Raw genomic sequence first — 23695 nt, 5'->3', positions numbered from 1 at the left:
CAAACTCACGACTCCAGGTGTGATAGTCAGCATCAATACTCGCTGAGATACACAGACCCCCTCAGATGGGCTGGTTTGAGTATTTCTGGGATTTTCACACACAACAGTCTCTAGAATTTACTCAGAATGGTGCCAAAAACAAAAATCCTCCAGTTCTGTGTATGAAACACTTGTTGATGAGAAATCAACAGAGAATGGCCAGACTGGTGTGAACTGATAAAGTCTTCAGTAACTCGATCTGTGCAATGCTATTCAGAGATGCGGGTTGGCAGCACGAGGGGTTAGAGGTCTGCAGAGGTCTGCTCGGGTCAGTTTTTCCAAGTTGGACTTCAGGTACAGGATTTTATGAATAAATAAATAAATAGGCTTACCAAATGTTTCGTGCGCAACACTCTCACTCACAGACACGCACAAACGGATGAGTTAGGGGCCGTTCACACTAATGTGTTTTTGCACGCATCTGTTCCGTTTCCCCATTGCTTTCCAATGTAAACACATGCTGGATGAATGTCTTTGACATGTACACCGCATCTCGCTTTATCTTCAGCATCTCGCTCAGGACTGGCACATTTTAAACACCATGTCAAGTGATAAAGAACTTCAAATTATTTTGCCGTGCCTTCTTAAATCTGTGTATGTTTACGGTTTCAATACTGTTACGAACGTTGCCTATATGCTAACGTAAATAAAGCCTACTGCAACAGTTCTTGCTAGGAGAAGAAATTAGATAGTAAGTGATTTCCGGTTCGGTCTTACAATCTGACGGTATCATTCGGGTAGTGATGGGACACACATTCTCAAGTACAGGTTTGAGTTTCATTTTAAGGCCCGTGCAGACCTCTACGAGGAGGACCTACCCAATATTAGGCAGGTGGTTTTAATGCTGTGGCTGATCAGTGTAAACTAGTTATATATTGGTTTTACCGATTCATTGGTGCTGATAGCTGCATTTTGTAACAATCAGTTATCTGCAAAAATAGTTGCCCATAGTTTTTAGTTCCTCCATGTTCCTCTGTGGCCAAAACCCATCATGGCAACAAAAACTTCATTTGGTGAATATTTAGATATAGAGCACTGATCCATGACTCGTCATTATCACTGTATATGGACTACTTCAATACTACTAATGCAAAATCTTCTTATTGACAATTGACAAACTGTCGCTGATGATCTACTGTTGATGAATTACTGCTCGTACAGTTTTTATTAGCCCGAATGATAATCTTAACTTTATAATGTATCACATTGTTGATGGTTGTAAGAGAGCATGTTTTGTTTCCCTTATCTGTGTTTGTGAGAGCTGGAAGAACAGACATTTCAAAATAAAAGTCCCCGCTGCATTTCAGGATTGTTTATAATGAAATGTCCCACATTATTCACCAAATCTTAATTTTTTTCTGGTTATTATTGGGATTTTGGTGGCACAACAAATAAGCATCTGGGATCTTAGCATTAAATCAGCCGATTAATCGGTCATCAGCCTTTTCCACCATCTTATTTATCAGTATCGGCAAAATCCACTATTGGTCTAGTATATGCCATCATAGCGCCCGACCCTGGAGAGGAAAGACAGTATATTAATGATGTTTAGTGTGTCTCGTACCTTAAGCATGTGTTCAGAGAAGTAATACACAGCAAGCACACATGCCAGCGTGCTGCCCAAACACATGAGCCACGCCAACATGTGAATAAACAGCCGGAATAATCGCTGGAGGACAGAAAACTTCAACTCCTGACGGTTCACCTCAGCCACCAGCTCCTACACAGACACACACACACACACACACACACACACAGGTAAAAGAACATCCTCTTTCAAATCGTTAATGCTCAAGAAAATGAATTGCTGGATTCTGATTGGTCAATGGCACCATCTAGTGTTGTGATATTTCTCAGTAACAATCGCACATCCACATATCAGAGAGCCGTCTCTCCTGCTTCACATATCTCTCTCTACAAGTAAGATAATAAAATTATTTCAACTCAGTCAATACTTTATGTTCATGTGTTTATTTATTAGGTTAGTAGTCGTGTAATAAGCAGGATAATGTACAGTCAGATGGTTGTTATAACAGAATAAACCCCTTCAGGATGATTCAAGAGTGTCCGCTTCACATCGGGGTTCTGATCATCCTGTCGGGTTTATTTTGTGATGACAACCGGCTGATTGTACGTTATCTCATTATCTGTCACCGGGTTTCTGAAGGACAGTCTTTAATAAAAATGATGCTCTTTAATCTCCTATATTTGTATAAATTCTGAAAGGGGGTGAAAACTTCTCCACTCAACTGTATATAAACATGTGTAATCAGGTAAAAGTGGTTGACTAATATGGATTTTTCAATGGTTAATAGCAATTCTGATAACAAATGAAATGTATACAATGAACATACATATATACATATACCCTAACTGTACACATACTGTACACACTGAAATTAACTGTATTATTTACACAATATTTACCTAAATGTATCTGGTAACACTTTACAATAAGATTGTATTCATTAACATAAGTTAACTACATTAGTTAGCATGAACTAAAATCAGCTTTTATTCATTTTGCTAATAAGATTAGCACATGCTGTAAATATAGTCATTGTTGGTTGATTGCTCATGCTTTAACTATTGTTTACAAGTACAGCCATATTGTAAAGGTTTATATAAACTGTATATGACTGGCTGTATATCAAGTAAAGCTAAAAGAGTAAACACTACTGCACAGTTATTGGCCCCCAAACAGCAGCAAATGTTCCGATATCATCGTACATCATCATGAATATATTACATACACATGTACATGCGTGTTCTTACTTTGAGCTGTGTGCCGATGTTGTCCCGCTGGAGTCTGACTGAAGATTTCTTACTGACTTTAAAGTCCCAACAGCTGAAAACTTTAATGGCCAAAACTCCTTTAGACTTATTGATACGGAAACTCTGACCAAATGTCTTGGACATGCTGGAAGACACAAACTCATCAGTAGTTTAATCTGTGTGCCTTCTGTCATTCAGAATTTAACAAAACATTTCATGGGCTTTCTCAAATCCTTCAATGCTTGATTGAGCAGCTGAGGAAGACTCACCTGTACACGAGGATGATGCAGGTGATGAAGAACGCCACACCGATGGTGAAGAAGTAAACCAGAGGCATGTTATATGACAGAGCAGAAGTACAGGACGTCCTGTTCACGGATTCAGTGCAGCTGCGCTCCGACTGAAGTGTGTAATTACTATAGTAACCGTAATACAGCAGAGAGTGCGAGAAATAACCCTGACAGACAGACAGACAGACAGACAGGCAGGCAGACAGACAGGCAGACAGACAGGCAGACAGGCAGGCAGACAGAGATTCATGAACACTTCATAATGAATCAGTTTAATCCATTTTTAATCCATCTGAATCAAACAAAATGATCTGAATTGCAATTATTTAAATAATTAGCATTTAATAAGTACTTAAATAAAGCAATGAATTTAAAGAGAATAAAAGTAGTAAAAGTGAAATAAGTTAATACAATTAAATATAAAATACATAACATATAGAAAAATAAAATAATACAAATATAATCTCCAAAGAAAAATTTGAAATACAAAATAAACAATAAAAAAATACAACTAGAGATTGAAAATAGACTGCCTTCAAATATTAAGAGGATAAATATTATTATATTATAAAATGAGATAAAATAGAGATATCTGTTAAAAATAGTCAACAGAAAATAAAAAGTGTAGTAAAATAGTGTATATTAATAATAAGTAAAAAAGAAAACACTACAAGTGTTTAAATAAAGTAATATGTATTTAAGCAATTTTAATTGTTCATTATGAATTAACTGTGTGTTTAAAGGACATTTCTAAATGCACATTTGCATACAGTCTGTGAGACTACAATCAATAAAAGACTGACTGCTGGATAATCAGGTTCAATACTTACGGCTCCTGTGAGCACCTCCAGACCCCATGTGCTCCTGACGGAGGTGTTCTGGTCCTGATCCGGATGACTCACAGCTTGAGGAACCACCAGAAACAAACCCATGATGAGGAACAGAAAGATGTTGAAGAAGAGGAGAGTTCTGAGAAAGACGAAATATGAGAGAACGCCTGTCCCGAACCGACCGCCGACACGCTTCAGAGCCGTCTGCCACAACTGAAGAGACGACAGGAAGGATAACCAGCTGTACCAGCCGTGTCTCACTGCCTGAGAGACAGACAGACAAAGAGTCGGGGATTAGACCGTTTCAAGTCGAATGCTATCTGGCCTTTACAGCCTTATGTTCATCATTACATTGGCTTGACTGGACTGTTACTCTACAAACGTGTTTACTGTATTTGCACTGTTGTTATTTGACTTAATATAGAACTTATTTTATTCTGTTTCTCATTGTAGACTCTGCTCATCCGTCACCTGCTGTATATTCTGTGTGCTTTAGTAATACAGTTAAAGTGCATCTGACACTCACACACTAACTGCAGTTAACACTCGGATCTACATGACTGTACACGCGCGCACACACATCTACAGTAAAACATCTTCAATTTTGTCCGTCTGACCGCATGAGTCAAGAGATGCTGCTCTGGTTGTACTGTATTGTGCTCATTATGACATGTATAGCAGGTCTTTCAGGTATTTAATGCACACAGAAAATGTACATACTGTTTATATTATTTGCTTTCAAAAATATGAATTGTGGCATTCTGCTTTTACCCATTAGGGGCTCACAGTGATGTCATAATGCATGTTCTGGACTCACAATGATGATGTAATACTTGAGTTGACTGCAGCAGGGGAGTTGACTCTGAGAGAACGAGTGTTCAGCTTTATTCAACACCAACAGCCTGAAACACACACACGCACGCACGCACGCACGCACGCACGCGCACGCACCACACACGCACGCACGCAGACACACACATACAGAGACACACACACACACACACAAATACAGACACACACACACACACACACACACACGCACGCACGCGCACGCACGCACGCACGCACACACACACGCACACGCACGCACGCAGACACACACATACAGAGACACACACACACACACACAAATACAGACACACACACACACACACGCACGCACGCACACACACACACACACGCACGCAGACACACACATACAGAGACACACACACACACACACAAATACAGACACACGCACCCACGCGCACGCACGCACGCACGCACACACACACACGCACACAGACACACACATACAGAGACACACATACACACACAAATACAGACACACGCACACACATACAGACACACGCACACACATACAGACACAGACAAACGCACACACACATACAGAGACACACACACAGATACAGACACACACGCACACACATACACATACAGAGACACACACACACACAGGCAGACACACGCGTGCACACACGCACACATATACACATACAGACACACACACACAGGCAGACACACACATACAGAGACACACACAAGCACGCACGCACACACACACACACAGGCAGACACATGCGCACACACGAACACACACACGCACACATATACACATACAGAACACACACACACACACACAGGCAGACACACACACACATACAGAGACACATACAGACACACACACACAGGCAGACACACACACACACACAGGCAGACACACACACACATACAGAGACACACACACAAACACACAAATACAGACACACGCACACACATACACACACACGCACACACACACACACGCACACACATATACAGAGACACACACACAAATACAGACACACACGCACACACACACACATACAGAGACACACACACGCACGCACACGCACACACACACAGAGACATACACACACAAATACAGACGCACGCATGCACGCACGCACGCACATGTACGCACGCACACACACATAGACACACACACACACAAGAGACACACACACACACACAAGAGACACACACATACAGACACACACATATAGAGACTTTTTTTGAGCCCAACACTGATCCTGACTACAGACTAAAAAGTATCATTTTAATAATGATCATTCATTACTTCAAAACTCTTTTGTGAATGTGTATCTTTAACTCAGTAAGACATGTTCATTCAGGAACCGCTCTGAAGAACGATTCTTTGAGTGATTCAAACAAATCCTCATGAGTTTGTGACTCTTTAAAGAACTAGTTCATAAGAGTCATTTGTTTGTGAATCAGACCGCACTGATTGTGCCATGTTTGTTTTTATATTCAGCCAGGAAATACATCACAATGGAAATAAAACTCAAATGTTTATTGTGCGTGTGATGTTTTGTAGCACAACTTGAATCACTGGGACACGGTCACAAAAGCAGCTGTGGCACGGTCATATTGTGTGTGAGTGTTTACCTGAGCTCTTTCTTCTCCAGCAGACTCAGAGGCATTGCCCTCAACATACGAACACGATCACTCACGGACAGATTCTGCAAATTATTCACCAGACGCTCCCTCTTATTCTCTACACACACACATACACAAACACACAAAATCACTGAACCAGGTGCGCATGCAATGAAAGAAAAAACTTTTTGGAAGCACATTTGCGCACCTGTAATACCCAAAAAGCAGCCGATTTGGAATGCACCAATGATGCCCAAACAATGCTGTCTATGTAGGCAGCTCAAAAGGTTTAGTGTTTTTACCTCCTTCATCGAAATCCGCTCCATCAGTTTCCACGCGGTAACCGAGGATGCTGGGCCGCGCAGACCGCGTGAAGGGCTGGACAGACGGTCTGCTCTGATTGCGTCTGCGCAGCTCCATCGTGCGGTTATAATACTGAGAGATGATCGCCCCGCGACTGCGACCTGCACACACAGAGAGAGAGAGAGAGAGAGAGAGTTGTTTCTCCTAGACAATAACGAGAGCAGTTGAAGATGTGTCTTTACAAGAGATCTCAACAATGTCTCAAACTGTGCTCGGATGTACTCAGATCCCAAACACTGAATATGAACTCATCCGATCAATGCCATCCACATTCACTGCAGCTCTATTCTCTTGATGTACTCAGATCCCAAACACGCAGTTGCTTGTGGGTGATTTATCTATAGAATAATTCAGCACATGGACAAAGGAGGATTTTGCGAGTGATAATTGTAGCAAATGTGCCGTGCCGCTCACTTAAGTCTCTCGTTAAATAACATTTAATGTGACTTTTTTATTTAAGGAAGATAGGGTATTTATTTTAAATGTATACTTGTGATTATATGAAATCATTACTCATAACATCATTTATTATTCAGCATTTCTGACATGATTTCAGGCTTGATAAATGAATACCTTGTTGCAATTGAATCTGTTTATAAAGACACCGGCCTTTATTTTGCACATGCAGGGGCACGCTGGGAAACATGTCCGTCTTATTTTCTGTTACAAACATCTAAACAACCTTAAAGTAAAAACTAAGATGACTTGTTATAAGCACAAATGTTCCTAAATGATGATGGACTTCTCTAACAATATCTCAATAAATCATTTTACTTCTTAACTCAAGCAAATTTATCGTGAATGTTTAAATACTTTTTGTTGGAAAAAATGCAAAAATTCTCATAAATAGTTATTTTAAGAGTGTACGTATTAAAATGCATATTCATTAAGAGAAACTATTAAGTTTGCTTAGCTGAATGAAATATACAGTAACATCTGGAATTCATCAATTACAGCAAAAGAAAACAAGAACATTTATTGGAAGAAAGGAAGCAAATATAAGCCGACTAATCCGAGGTTATTTGGAAATATGAATCCATAGGATAGGCATATGTGTACATATATATTTATGCATGCTTGCACAAACAAATAAGAAGAGAATTGTACCTAATTTATTTATATATATTTTTTCTATTTAAGTTATTTATTTACTTTTCCTTTTTTTGATGATTGTGTTTGAGCATGATTCAGTTATTAATAATAAAATGTGTTGAAAAACAATATAATACAAACATTAAAAACATTTCCACGTGCTTTTATACACACAAACCTTTAGTAAATTAGGGCCTCGCTGTAAATCAATAATTGTTCATTTGTGTCTCATAAGACACTTTAGGAGAAACAGACAAAAGTAATGCTTTAATAACTTCATGAACGAGAGCTTCATTAAGAGTGATGATGAAAGAACTCAAATGAGCATCTCTGTGGTAAAGCAGAAGTGCAGATGTTTCATAAAGATACGAGACGTACAGGAAGTCAGAGATAGGAACATTAATGATAAATATGTGAAGAGCTGCTCATTCCCATTTATATTGGATGAACTGACACTGAAGACACTGAAGACACACTGACCGATGGTACGGCTGGGCATGGACGAGAGGACTTTGAGCGTGTCAGATGACCAGCGTTCTCCAATCAGAGCGTCCGTTTGCTGCAGCTCGTCAGACCGGTGGTACACTGGGGCATCCAGAAACCCCACATCATCTGAACACAAAATATACATGAACACTGTCATCATTCACTCACCCTAATGTCGTTCTAAACTCGCATTACTTTCTTCTGTGGAGTACAAAAGCACAATTCGGACCTCTGCTCTCCTCCTGCAGGTCCAGTGGGGTCATCTCCATGACATCAGTGTGAAGGTCACGACTCTGTTCTTTAATGAGCTGACTGAACGAATCATGAACCACATCTTCATCATCTGCACTCCTGAAACACACACAAAATGAACAATCACATCATATAAATATATTCACTTTTTATCTGTTAAAACAGGACCATATAAAACAACACCAAAAGCCCCTGAACACACTCAGAGCTCAAAACAATGGGCTGCTACAAACATCATTTCCATATTGCTTGTCTTTGAGTTAGTTATGACATCATACTGAATGACAAATCACAGACAGAAAGACTGATTGTGCACATGAATACTGATATAAACAGACAGACAAAGAGAGACACAGACAGATAAACAGAGAGACAGTCAAAGACAGACAAAGAGAGAGATAGACAGTCAGACAGACAGACAGTCAGACAGAGAGCCCTGTTGAAATTTTCCACCTAGAATTCTGTAAAAACATCCTGGGAGTTCACAGAAGTGCCCCGAATCTGGGCTGTAGAGCAGAACCGGGCCGGTTCCCTCTCCTCACTGAAATCCAGAAGAGAGCAGCTAAATTCTGGTTCCATTTGTCCGACACACCTCCAGATAATTACCATCACTGTGCCTTTACACACAGGACAGGACACCCAGAGAGTGACCCTATGCACTATTTAGTAGAAAAATATCAGCTAAATTCATCCATCCAGTTCAGACAGACAGACAGACTGTGTTCCCTGCACTGAAGGATGAACTTCTCTTCCTCACGGAGTACAGTACATATGAGACCATCAGACACACACATTAAAGTCAAAGGACAGATACTTCCTCAATTCAACAGAGTAAATAAACACACACACAGAACACACCCAGAGCTTTGATACACACACAGGAGTGTCAGGAGAGGTTCCACAGACAAACAGGGTAGCATGATTACAGAGTTAAGAGTATGTGAAAGAAAAGTGTCTTACTCCAGATCAGTGATCATGAGGTGCAGATCAGAGTCGAAACTGACTCTAGAGGCCATGAGTCCCGCTGGAATCACCAACACACCTGAGAAAACTCCTGCCTAATCCCGCCGCCCGTCATTCTGCTGCTGAACACCTGACACACACACGCACACACACACACACACACACAAGAATGTGAGTGTGTTTTAAACTGTCTCGTGTTGGAGAGTGCCTGTAATACACACACTGACACACACACACAGTGTTATGGCAATCTGAAGGGGTCCCAGACGGCACTTCACAAGAGAACGCTCACGAGAACAATGCTGACTGCAAAGAGCCGTTTAATCATACATGTGGTTTAGGAAAATAAGACTTGTGTACTTTGGACCTACTTTTAAAAAGGGAGGAGAGAACACTTCGTTTTGATCTGAAAGACTGTTTGTCCAATCAAACTCATCCGGCCACATGTTGTTGCATCACACGCACCAAAACAAGACAGGGCTGGTATTGATGGAGATTTCACGATTTGATTCTCAATGGATTCATGTGGGTATTATTCATTTATAATGTCCATTTCACTTACACATGAGTGCACTTCATTACTCAGCTAATGCTGGTAATTACACTGCAGATCTTATAACTTTATGAAAATATTCATTTCAAAAGTGACAACAGGGCCCAAACTATTCAGTTCAATAGCTATTTATGTAACAGATTTAATGATTTACCATTGTGCGTCAATTTAAAAAAGTTGCTCGGAGGTCTTTAAAGGACAAAAATATTTGCGTCAAAAAACTGCCATAATAATATTATATATTAATATTATTTTCCACTTTTTTACGTTTTTTAACCAACATCGGCCCTGATCATAACTAATAAATAGTCATTTATTTTCAGGATTCTAACCCTTTAAATGCCAGTTTGTTTATATAATGCCACACACACACACATTTCTCAATACACACATACAAAACACACACTGACATCCATACCAACACACACACACACACACACACACACACACACACACTTGTATCTGCATCATGTATTCCGTTGTCCTGCAGGTCTCTGTAATAGAGTAAACAGAGAATAGGGGAAAAGCTTGTATTTGCTCCATAGGCTATACATGAGGAAAATGGCGCCATCTAGTGGAAAATATAAAACATGTACAGTTTGAAGCAGGGTTCCAGAATGAAAGTATAATTCATGATTTTATACTTTAAATGGTATTGGGATCAAATATTGCAGTTTTAACACAAGTTAATCTCATCGACTGCATTTGTATCATAATGTTGATTACCGCACAAATTAATTTGGACTCGTTCCTCCTTTTCTTTAATAAATGTTAGGGATGTAACGATATTGACGATATCGCGCTATCGCGGTGGTAAACGTGTCTCGATATCGTCGTGGTTGGGTTACAATATTAAAAGGACAGGTGTCCGTCAAAAAGCAAGAGGATTAAACACAGTCCCGCGGAACAAATCATTGTTAACTACATAGACCATGATCCTTTGCGCTGCGTCGTCACAACAACCGTTGTTAAGCCAATAGGGCTGCACGCTGTCCACACAAGCTCACAGCAAGCCAGCAGGGCCGACAGCGATATTTTTTAAAAGGCTTTTTGACTGACTATTTTATTTAAGTTTAAGTTATGTTCCTAAATACCAGTTTTAAAAGGCTGTTTTTATTTGCGTTGCGCATAAACCTGACTTAACTTGATCTTTGTTTGCACTTAAAGGGAATTCCCTATTGTTTACAATTGTTCTAGTTGCTTCTTAACTTGAACATTGCACAGAAGAATCAGTTATGCAACCAAATATTACTATACAGAATATTGATGTTCCTGACTACAACTTGCACTTTAAAAGCACTATGTGATCAGCGTTTTATGTTGTCATGATCCATAAATACAACAATAAATTGCCTGTTGACTGGCAAAAGCAGAATAAATGTCAGTATTTTTTCGCTATTATCATCACAAACACTATCGTGAGCTATTTAACAATACCGTGAGCTTTTCCACAATATCGCAATAAATATCGTACCGTGAGGTCAATATCGAAATTGTATCGTACCGTGAGATTTTGATATCGTTACATCCCTAATAAATGTGTGTTCCAGTGACACACTTACGAAGTGGGTAATGGAAGTCAAGCATTCCAGTCATATGGATTACCTTTATGTGCTTTTTGGAGCTTGAAAAGCATATGGGTAAATAAATGAAGAGAGAATTTGCATTTTGGGGGGACATATTCATTTGACAGTTTAATTTGGTCCTCCATACAGTCCCAATGAATGCTTTTAAATGAAATACACTGTGTTATAAAGGAGGGGGGTTTGAAAGTGGTTGATTCTGAACATGTGTGCCAACAGCACATCTACAAAGATAAAGGAGAAGTAGAGAGAGAGAGAGAGAGAGAGTGTGTGTGTGTGTCTGTATGTGTGTGTGTGAGTCTGTATGTTTATGAGTGTGTCTGTGTGTGTGTATGTATGTATGTGTCTGTGTGTGTGTGTGTGAGAATGTGTATGTGTGTGTGTATGTATGTGGGTGTGTGTGTGTGAGAGTGTGTATGTGTCTGTGTGTATGTATGTGTGTGTGTCTGAGTCTGTGAGTGTGAGTGTGTGTGTGTGTGTGTCTCTGAGTCTGTGAGTGTGTGTGTGTGTGTGTGTGTGTGTGTCTGTGAGTGTGAGTGTGTGTGTGTGTGTCTGTGAGTGTGTGTGTGTCTGTGAGTCTGTGAGTGTGTGTGTGTGTGTGTGTGTGTCTGTGAGTGTGTGTGTGTGTGTGTGTGTCTGTGAGTCTGTGAGTGTGAGTGTGTGTGTGTGTCTGTGAGTGTGAGTGTGTGTGTGAGTCTGTGAGTGTGTGTGTGTGTGTGTGTGTGTCTGTCTGTGAGTGTGTGTGTGTCTGTGAGTCTGTGAGTGTGTGTGTGTGTCTGTGAGTGTGTGTGTGTGTGTGTGTCTGTGAGTCTGTGAGTGTGTGTGTGTGTGTGTGTGTGTGTGTGTGTGTGTGTGTGTGTGTGTGTGTGGAGCAGAGCATGTGAGCGAAGCGGAGCAGTGTGACACTCAGCTCAATATTCCGCTCTATGCGCGTGCACTCCACTCAGTCGCTCGCGTCCCAAGCGAACGCTCCACTGATGAATCGCTCACGCACACCGGTAAAACAAATAACGCTCAGATCCCACTCAGACATCAAATGTCTCTGTAGGCTACTTGCTTTCTGTTTGTACTTTGTAATGAATATCTGGAATACATGTATAAATTACAGTAGCTAGGATTGTAAATAGAATTTATTTCGGGGTGATTCTGAATAAAAGTCTGTACTTTTTATTCATTTAAATGCATTAAATTAACTTAATTTTAAAACATGTCTAGCCCTTTGGCAAACTTGCCTATTAAATGCAATAACTGAAAAGGTATATTTGATATTCGTTATTTTATTTCCGTGAACATAACTGCAGTTGCAAAACAGGCATATTAAAATGCACGCACACACAAACAAGATGAAATGCATGTAGAACTTCACAAAACACATCTGGACTATCATGCTCATAAAAGCACACACAGGTGAAATGCACTTAACAACCTCTTATCAAAGCACACCTGGATGATTTACTGGCATTAGTAAAAGAAACGCGCGTTCTAAAGTTTAAATATAACTGCGGGTAATTGCGGTCTATTTAAAAACGTTTCAATCTTTACATCACTTTAGAATTTACTTTTAGAAACATTAGCTTGGACAAAGTATTAGGTTTCAGGCTCATGTGGTGTGCCCGGGACAGTAATCCAGCGGCGGAAAACACGCGCTCAGAACTGGGGAGTCTGGGGACACAGGAGAGGAAAAAAATTATTTATCTCCCTTTGATTGGTAGCAGTTTTTTCTGTAAAAACTAATTGGCGTACATTATAATAGCGTACAGTACATTTTCTGTTGCCTAGGCCTACATCTAAATTATAGGCCTACCTAATTATTCGGGTCAGTTTTTTTTTTAATTTAAATTTAACAAGTGGTTCAATAACTTCTGTCTAATTTCAACTTAAAAATAGGCTACATCAACTACAATTATGTAGGCTAATTCCTATTGTGAGTTGGCTATAGGTTATTTTTAGTTGCACTGATATGATGATTGCATAACGAATTAACAATTCGTTCCAACCTGACGTCAGCATGTTTTAATAATTAATTTCCTAATTTTATTTAAATCGTACAAAAGTAACAATATAATATTTCGATCCATGGTTTAGTAAATCGTGACCACGTTGTAATAATTTGTTTCCTTGTTTTAATAAAACGAGAGTAGCCTACGAATTAGTTCAACATGGCCACGATTTACTAAACCAGCGAACGATTTAAGAATTTGTAGAAACAAATTTAATTCGTGGCCACCCTAAATGAGAGAACGAATTCTTAATTCATGGGAAGTTGGGAACGAAATGTTAATTGTATATTACAATATATTTTTGTCTGCATGTCATGAGAGGGGCTCAGTACAACAGTCTACCTTACCCATTGATCTATTAATTTATTTTCGAATGGTATAGGCTATAGCTCACCTTTTGCTGCACTACCATGTTTGCGTAGCACATCCTCCTGCTTTCTGGCAATGTGATGCTTTATATTCCAATATGAATCTTTGCTAACTCTCACAGTCTCTCCACACTCCCTTTCAATTTCTCCTCCCTGCTCGTTCTTAACTGTGATTTTTACTGTGCATTTATGCCTTAAAACAATATTTGAACTCCATAACCAACCCACTATTGCTTTAGCTAATTCACCGATTCTCGAACTAGCAAATCACAATAGGGCATTCCGGGTAGAGCGAGCTGCGCTGAGCGGACGGAGCGAGCGGAGCGGAATCTTCAGAAAGGCGCTCTCCGCTCAGGAGGAAGTATTACCGCTCCGCTCCCCGCTACGCTCACGCTCCGCTATGCTCACATGCTCTGGTGTGGAGTTACCTGATCGTTTTCCTGGCATTGAACAACACATGACATCATCAGCAGCAGTTTGTGGTGAAATGGGATCCAAATGTCAAACCCTCTGAGACACCATCACAACACAATCTACACTCACTCTTCATGTGTGTTTAAAGCTTCCTCTTCTGTGGAAATCACATTATCTGTCCACCACAAACTCAGTTGATGAGTTCAATCAGTGATCTCCCACATCTGTACACTTCTGTTTCAGGTATACAGTCACCTCAAGAAGTGTTTGGACACTTGAGTCACATTATAAAGGTCTGAATTGTATTACATAACTAAATATTAGGGCTTTTCTCAGTTACGAGTCATTTTTAAAATACCAGTCAGTAAGATAAAACGTTTGAGTTGGCGGTGGGGGGGTTATATAATTTCATATAATTTTTAAAAATTATATGAAAAATTATAAATTCGTTATTTTACTAACCCAACTAATGACTCGTCGGCGCTTTATCAGTAGGTTGCACGACACGTGAAGCATTTTTTTTTTTTAGCTTTCACTTAAGAAGAGTTGTGCACTTTTTATTTTAATATATCTCGTTACATAAATACTATTTTCCACTTAAAAACTATAATTTTGTTATTTTACTCACTGATGAGCAATAGGTCGAGGCAGAAATGACCATGTACCTGCAGGAAATGGCCAATGATGGGGAAGAGGACCCGCTGACTTGGTGGAAACGAACGACAAAAGGTTTCCGTTCATGGCAAGATTAGCACGGAAATATCTGTGTGCTACCAGTACTCCATCAGAGCGGGTCTTCAGCACAGCGGGTAGTGTAGTTACTCCAATCCGCAGCTTATAAAAACCAGATAAAGTGAATATGTTGGTATTTCTGGCCAGAAACATCGAAATTTAAACATAGTCTATGGTGAAAGATATTAGACTTCTTTACGCATTTTTCGCCATCCGTTGCGGAGCTATTCGATTTTGCATATTATTTTTTAAACGTTCATTTGTGTAGTTCATATGACCACTTTACAATATTTCAATAACATCATTTATTTTGTAGCCTGTGCTGAAGTTAATTGTGCTGCTAATTATAAGTGAAATGTTAATGCCGAGTTTGGTCTGAGTGTTGTTCCCGTTTTCTAGTTCTTTATTTGTTGTTCTTCTATGTTTTAATAAATGTGTGTTGTTCATATTCACCTTGTTTCTTTCATTTGATTTGACATTATGGATTTATGGCCAAGGAAATTTTTCTTTAAAAGTATTAACCAGACAAAAGTTATTTGACGTTCGCTGGTCTGGGTTTATCTTAAACTGCCGCTTCAGTGTATACAAGAGCTATGTGACAATGAGCAAGATTTTCTGAGACACTACAACTACTAATAATTAATTAATAAAGGCTATTTTCTTGTAGCCTACAACATAACATATTTTAATCTAAATGTACAGTGTAAGACATGTAAAAAAAGACAAGAAGCTAACAATGTCAAGATCAATATTTGTGTAGCCTGCCTGACACGGTATTTTCACAGACTCACACGTCACGTCTCTGGCATATACCTACAGTATTTAAAATAGCATATATGCATTAGTTATATTCTCAGTTTAATTTACAGAGCAATCCCTGCAAAGTTTTTAGGTTAACTATAGAAGAGACTAGGATTAGTGAGTCACACTAGCAAGACTCGCAAAAGGGGGCGTGGCATCACGATGGTGGCTCTACATCGTGATGTTGGTCAACCATAACAATGGACGATGATATCGTCCATCGGCACAACCCTAGCCTCCATACAATCCTGTCTCGGAGGTCTACAGACAATTCCCTTCACTTCATGGCTTGGTTTGTGCTCTGACGCACCTTTAACTGTGGGACCTTATATAGACAGGTGTGTGTCCTTCCAAATCAGGTCCAGTCAACTGAATTTACCACAGGTGTCAAGTTGTAGGAACATCTAATTTTTTTCAAACAAACTTCTTTCACGTTGTCATTATGGGGTATTGTTTGTATAATTTTGAGGAAAATAATGAATTTAATTCATTTTGGAACAAGGAACAAAATGTGTAAAAAGTGAAGCGCTGTGAATACTGTATATGAAGTGCACTCCATGCTCTCTGCCTTGGTGGCATGTTCCTGACCATAGCCAGTGATCATTTCAAGCCAGCTAGAAGTGTATTTTCAGTGTTTCATGGCATTAACTCAAGACCGTCAAGTGATTATGTTAATGAGGCGAACACCTAAAAATCACTGGCAAAATCAGTCAAAAAAAAGCCAGAAACAAGGTGAACAAATACTATAAAGTTAGGCTTTGAAGATATTAAACTATGTAGTTTGAAAATAAAGAAAATTAAATAAGTCTACAAGAGAAGAAAGAAGAATATAGTTGAAAATATAGTTGATACACTGTGTTAATTTAGTGTACCTCGTTTGCATTATGCACTAATAAAGTTGCTTACACATTACCTCAAGGCTATAAGTGATTTATTGTTTACTAGGGCTGACAATGATAACAAATATTGAATCCTGATTAATCACTTTTTTTTTTTTTTATCGCGATTAATTGCAACATCTTTATAAGCATGAGTGGACAAAATCTGCTTAATCCAGATGCATTTTTCAGACATCCACACAAATCCTACAACACCAACAGAGATGAGCTACAGAAAATGAACTCAACACAACTCAATTTAAATTATGTACAAAATATGGCAGTTTTAAGAGTATTATGACTTCTTTTTATGGAGTTTTGACAGACATAATTGATGCCGGAGCACAGTGGAATTAAATGGCTCTGGTCGTGTGACTATTTGCACCACTCATGCTAATTATCTGCAGTGTCATTTACAATTCTGTGCAAAATACATCACAACCTCTTTTTAGACCCCGGTCACAATTGTAACCAGTGGAATTAAATGGGTTAGTGTGGATTACCTGCAGGGTTCCAGCAAAGTCCCACTTTCAACCAGAGACACGGAGACAGAACCTTGGAGACAGCAGCAGGGTTTCCGTTAGCCGGTAATCAATACCGCCGCTGTGCTCCCTATATGCATATTACGCAGTCTGCGTAGGGCACCAACTCCCTATAGGGGCACCAAAACTCCACCGGCTGCCTTTACTGGCCCGTTATACATTATTCAAGGACCCGGTAATAGCCTCTGAACACAGATGATCGCCTCACACTCACACTTGCCTCGCAACATTCATACCACAACTCAAGGCAGATATACAAATGGCAGCGGTCTTGCACTGCAACCAAGTTATAAAGTCCAGAGCTCTCTCTCTCTCTCGTGTTCTACTGCTGTACAACATTGATCAAATGCTTGCCGCAGGTATCAGCATAATGTCTCCCACCATCTGTTTCCCAACGGTCAATGCATGTGACTTTAGCAGCGTTTGCGTGAATTGACTCGCTTCTCATGAACTATGCTTTATTCAAAAAGGGTTATAATATGCATTAAAAAAATTTTAAATAAATTGTACCATTAAATGAATTTTGCTTCGACAGCACTATTTCTTAACATTTGTTATGTGCACAAACTATCTGCCAGTCTGCAGTGAACAAAGCTGCATTCATTCCAGCCTTTGCCACACAGTCCACCCTCAGCATCCTGGCACTGACGGAGACATGGATATGTGCTGAGGATACAGCAACACCTGCTGCTCTATCCAATCACTTCTTCTCTCACACCCCTCGTCATACCGGTAGGGGTGGAGGAACAGGTTTGCTCATTCATAATAAAGTGACTTTTTCACCACAGGCTTCACTATGTAACAATACATCTTTTGAATTCCATGCAGTTACTACAATACATCCCACAATAATACATGTTGTTGTCATCTATCGCCCTCCAGGTCAGCTGACAAGCTTTCTTGAGGAGTTGGATGTCCTGCTGTCCTGCTTGCCAGAGGATGGTAGGCCACTTGTGGTTCTTGGCGATTTCAACATACACCAAGACAAGCCCCAGGCCATTGAACTGAATACTCTTCATATTACCAGAACAAGATCAACAGCACCACTAACACTCACAGCTTGTTTAGAACATTTAACACACTTCTCTGCCCTCCCCCTCCACCACATCACTGACAGCAGATATCTTCGCCACATTTTTTACTAATAAGGTTACAGCCATCAGCAATACATTCACAGCACCACACCCTGTCAAACACCTGGCTCCTGTATGCAACTCTTCTGTCTCTATGTTCTCTCCTTTAACTGACACTGAGGTCTCTAAACTCCTCCACTGCAACCACCCCACAACCTGTTCCCTTGACCCCATTCCATCACACCTTCTCCAGGCCATCTCTCCGTCCATCCTACCGGCACTTACACACATAATTAACACATCCCTTCTTGCAGGCACTTTTCCCACTACATTTAAGCAGACTTGAGTAACCCCACTGCTGAAAAAACCTGCACCTAACCCCACACAGACAGAAGACTACAGACCAGTCTCTCTCATCCCATTCATGGCAAAAACACTTGAAAGGGCAGTTTTCAATCAGATCTCCGCCTATCTCTCACAGAACAAACTGCTGGATGAGTCGCTGAGACAGGCGAAAGCTGAATCCAGATCATCCTTTCTGATTCTGCTGGACCTTTCTGAAGCCTTTGATGCATAAAAACCTTCTCTCCACCCTCTCTACTCTGGGCAGAAGAGGAACTGTGCTTGACTGGTTGACCTCCTATCTCTCAGATCCGTGAAGCTGACTCACTCTCTGTCTTCAAAAAAACGTCTAAAAACACATCTTTTCCAAGAGCACTTAACGTCACTAAGAATTAAATTAATTCTTGTTGCACTTAAATCTGTTTTGAATGCTATCCTGATGCTAGGGAAACTTTGTAGTATGGCACTTTTCATACAAATGTCTCCTTAAGATGATTCGCTGATGTTTTCCTCTTTTGTAAGTCGCTTTGGATAAAAGTGTCTGCCACATGAATAAATGTAAATGTAATGTACTATCTGTATCACAGCGTTGATTGAATTGCTAGTTGAACTCGGTGTTAGAAACTCTTCACAACACCTTCAAGCAGTGTTGGAGAAGCTACTTTGAAACTGTAGTTTGACAAGCTACAAGCTACTCATCATTTAAAGTAGCTAAGCTACAGTCAAGCTACTCTTTTGAAAAAGTAGTTAGCTACTCCACAAGTTACTATCAAAAAGTAGTTACTATCAAAAAGTAGTTAGCTACTCTACAAGTTACTATCAAAAATTAGTTACTATCAAAAAGTAGTTAGTTACACTACAAGTTACTATCAAAAAGTAGTTAGCTACTATACAAGTTACTATCAAAAAGTATCAAAAAGTAGTTAGCTACTCTACAAGTTACTATCAAAAAGTATTTAGCTACACTACAAGTTACTATCAAAAAGTAGTTACTATCGAAAAGTAGTTAGCTACTATACAAGTTACTATCAAAAAGTATCAAAAAGTAGTTAGCTACTCTACAAGTTACTATCAAAAAGTATTTAGCTACACTACAAGTTACTATCAAAAAGTAGTTACTATCAAAAAGTAGTTAGCTACAGTGCAAGTTACTATCAAAAAGTAGTTAGCAACTCTAGTCAAGTCAAGTCAAGTGGTTTTTATTGTCGTTTCAACCATATACAGTTAGTACAGTACACAGCAAAACGACACAACGTTCCTCCAGGACCATGGTGCTACATAAAAACAACAAAGGACCAACACAGGACCACATGAGACAACACAACAAAATAAAATACCTATATAAAAAAACCTACATATACCTATATAAAGTGCACGTGCAAACATGTGCAAAAAGTACAGGACAGTACAACAAATTACTGACAATGAACAGGACAATAGACAGTGCAGCGCCGACCAGTACTCAGTAGTGCAAAAAGATGACAGTTTCTAAAAATGTAAACATAACATACTATGAGATAATGTTCTATGCACATAGCAGTTATTGAGGTAGCAGACAGTTATAAAGTGACAGTTATTAAAGTGCAACTCAGGACACGTGTGTGTCAAACCAGTCTCTGAGTATTGAGGAGTCTGATGGCTTGGGGAAGAAGCTGTTACACAGTCTGGCCGTGAGGGCCCGAATGCTTCGGTACCTCTTGCCAGACGGGAGGAGGGTAAAGAGTTTGCGTGAGGGGTGTGTGGGGTCGTCCACAATGCTGGTTGCTTTGCGGATACAGTGTTTTTTGTAAATGTCTTTGATGGAGGGAAGAGAGACCCCAATGATCTTCTCAGCTGTCCTCACTATCCTCTGCAGGGCTTTGCGGTCCGAAACGGTGCAAGTCCCAAACCAGGCAGTGATGCAGCTGCTCAGGATGCTCTCAATAGTCCCTCTATAGAATGTAGTGAGGATGTAGGTTGGGAGATGTGCTTTCCTCAGCCTTCGAAAAAGTAGAGACGCTGCTGGGCTTTCTTGGTGATAGAGCTGGTGTTGAGGGACCAGGTGAGGCTCTCCGCCAAGTGAACACCAAGGAATTTGGTGCTCTTGACGATCTCCACAGAGGAGCCGTTGATGTTCAGCGGAGTGTGTTCACCTTGTGCTCTCCTAAAGTCAACAACCATCTCTTTTGTTTTGTCGACATTCAGGGACAGGTTGTTGGCTCTACACCAGTTCGTCAGCCGCTGCACCTCCTCTCTGTATGCTGACTCGTCGTTCTTGCTGATGAGACCCACCACGGTCGTGTCATCGGCGAACTTGATGATGTGATTCGAGCTGTGCATTGCTGCACAGTCGTGAGTCAGCAGAGTGAACAGCAGTGGACTGAGCACACAGCCCTGGGGGCCCCAGTGCTCAGTGTGGTGGTGGTGGAGATGCTGTTCCCGATCCGGACTGACTGAGGTCTCCCAGTCAGGAAGTCCAGGATCCAGTTGCAGAGGGAGGTGTCCAGGCCCAGCAGGTTCAGCTTTCCAATCAGGTGCTGGGGAATGATTGTGTTGAATGCTGAGCTGAAATCTATGAACAGCATTCGAGCGTATGAGTCCTTATTGTCTAGGTGGGTGAGGGCCAGATGGTGGGTTGTGGTGATGGCATCGTCCGTTGAGCGGTTTGAACGATCACGCAAACTGCAGTGGGTCTAGTGAGGGGGCAGCTGGGTCTTAATCTGCCTCATGACGAGCCTCTCGAAGCACTTCATGATGATGGGTGTAAGTCGCGACGGGACGGTAGTTGTTGAGGCAGGACACTGAAGACTTCTTTGGCATGGGGATGATGGTGGTGGCCTTGAAGCACGTTGGAACGACGGCGCTGCTCAGAGAGATGTTGAAGATGTCGGTAAGAACATCTGCTAGCTGGTCTGCACATCCTCTGAGCACTCTGCCAGGAATGTTGTCTGGTCCAGCAGCCTTCCGTGGGTTGACTCTACGTAGAGTTTTCCTCACATCTGCCGTGGTAAGACAGAGCACCTGGTCGTTGGGAGGAGGGGTGGACTTCCTCGCCATCACGTCGTTCTGCACTTCAAACCGAGCGTAGAAGTCATTCAGCGCATCTGGAAGGGAGGCATCTTTGTCACAGGCAACTGATGTTGTCCTGTAGTTGGTGATGGCCTGGATGCCCTGCCACATGCGCCGCGTGTCACCGCTGTCTTGGAAGTGACTGTGGATTCTCTGGGCATGTGCGGGCTTTGCCTCTCTGATTGCCCGTGACAGTTTGGCCCTAGCTGTTCTTAGGGCTGCCTTATCGCCTGCTCTGAAGGCGGAGTCTCGGGACCTCAGCAGCGTGCGCACCTCCGCAGTCATCCACGGCTTCTGGTTGGAGCGTGTGGTGATGGTCTTGGAGAAAGTGACATCATCAATGCACTTGCTGATGTAGCTGGTCACTGATGCTGTGTATTCTTCCAAGTTGGTAGAATCGCCATATGTTGCAGCCTCCCTGAACATGTGCCAGTCAGTACACTCAAAACAGTCCTGAAGAGCAGAGATGGCTCCTGCTGGCCAGGTTTTCACCTGCTTCTGAAGCGGTTTTGTGCGTCTGATGAGCGGTCTGTATGCTGGAATTAACATAACAGAGATGTGGTCTGAGTAGCGAGGTGGGGCGGGGCTCCGCCCGTGCAGCGCCTGGGATGTTTGTGTAAACAAGATCAAGCGTTAGCCCCTCTCGTTGCAAAGTCCACATACTGATGGAATTTAGGGAGCACTGTCTTGCGATTTGCATGGTTGAAATCTCCGGCGACAATAAACATTCCGTCGGGGTGAGCGTTCTGCAGTTCGCTCATAGCCCCATACAGTTCACAGAGCGCTTCCTTAGCGTTAGTGCTGGGGAATGTAAACTCGGTTATGCAAACAGTGGTGAATTCCGTGGTAGATAAAAAGGTCTGCATCTAACAGTCACAAGCTCCAACAGCGATGAACAGTAACTAGAGACTAGCATAGAGTTCTTGCACCATTCGTGTTGATGTAAACACACAAGCCACCACCGCGAGTCTTACCGCAGAGAGCTGTATTTCTGTCGGCACGAAGCGAGGCGAGCCCGTCTAGCTGAATGGCGGCATCCGGAACTCTGTCGCTGAGCCACGTCTCCGTGAAAACAAAGACGCAGCAGTCTCTAAACTCACGCTGCGTAGCCTGCTGGAGTCGGATATAGTCCAGTTTATTGTCCAGGGAGCAAACATTTGAGAGCAGGATAGGCGGGAGAGCCAGCCGGCTAGGGTTTGTTTTAGCCTAGCATGGACCCCGCCCTCTTTCCGCACTTCCGCTTTCGCGACACCGCTTACGACGTCCTCTCCCGGCCACCGGCATCAGGCGACGCCGAGGGCTGGAGGCCTGGTCTCCGCAGCAAGCCGAGTACGCGTAGCGCCTCCTGCAGGTCATCATGCAGCTTGGTTTTTGCATGAGTCTTATATTTCAGTAGTGTCTGGCGATGGTAGACACGAACACCGGTTGCTCCGATGTCCATGTGTTGCAAAAGTCGGGCTTTTTTAACAAAAATAGCACCATTGTGGATCCAGAGTGGCTGCTGCATGCTACCGTGCCGCCAATGTAGTTTACTACATTGGTCATATGTGCCAAAAGACTGAAAGTTAGTTGAAGTTAAACTAATCTGTTTAATTCCAAAAAGTCTGGCCTTATTTAACCTTGGCATTTGTGAACTCCACAAGTTACTATCAAAAAGTAGTTAGCAACTCTACAAGTTACTATCAAAAAGTATTTACTATCAAAAAGTAGTTAGCTACACTACAAGTTACTATCAAAAAGTAGTTACTATCAAAAAGTAGTTAGCTACACTATAAGATAGTATCAAAAAGTAGTTACTATCAAAAAGTAGTTAGCTACAGTGCAAGTTACTA

General features: G+C 41.2%; 1 protein-coding gene across 4 annotated transcripts in view; it reads right to left on the bottom strand.

The window, feature by feature from the left end:
• LOC127632768 (transmembrane channel-like protein 6) overlaps nt 1–23695 on the bottom strand; it is a 48006-nt gene that overhangs the window by 13791 nt on the left and 10520 nt on the right. For 2 of the 4 annotated variants that reach the window (XM_052111529.1, XM_052111528.1), the window contains exons 2-11: nt 9527–9659; nt 8544–8665; nt 8309–8440; nt 6676–6837; nt 6383–6491; nt 4752–4836; nt 3935–4198; nt 3084–3271; nt 2815–2959; nt 1604–1759 (exon numbers count right to left, since the gene is read on the bottom strand). In XM_052111529.1, coding sequence (XP_051967489.1) covers nt 1604–1759; nt 2815–2959; nt 3084–3271; nt 3935–4198; nt 4752–4836; nt 6383–6491; nt 6676–6837; nt 8309–8440; nt 8544–8665; nt 9527–9582 — 1419 coding nt within the window. In that variant the 5' untranslated portion in view covers nt 9583–9659. Of the gene's footprint in view, nt 1–1603; nt 1760–2814; nt 2960–3083; nt 3272–3934; nt 4199–4751; nt 4837–6382; nt 6492–6675; nt 6838–8308; nt 8441–8543; nt 8666–9526; nt 9831–23695 lie in introns of those variants that run through there. The other 2 variants (XM_052111530.1, XM_052111527.1) reach the window with 2 other exon arrangements.

Source organism: Xyrauchen texanus, chromosome 39 (genome assembly GCF_025860055.1).
Source record: "Xyrauchen texanus isolate HMW12.3.18 chromosome 39, RBS_HiC_50CHRs, whole genome shotgun sequence".
Lineage (NCBI taxonomy): Eukaryota > Metazoa > Chordata > Actinopteri > Cypriniformes > Catostomidae > Xyrauchen > Xyrauchen texanus.
Note: the sequence above shows the minus strand (reverse complement) of the source record. Positions and strands in the feature narration are given on the sequence as shown.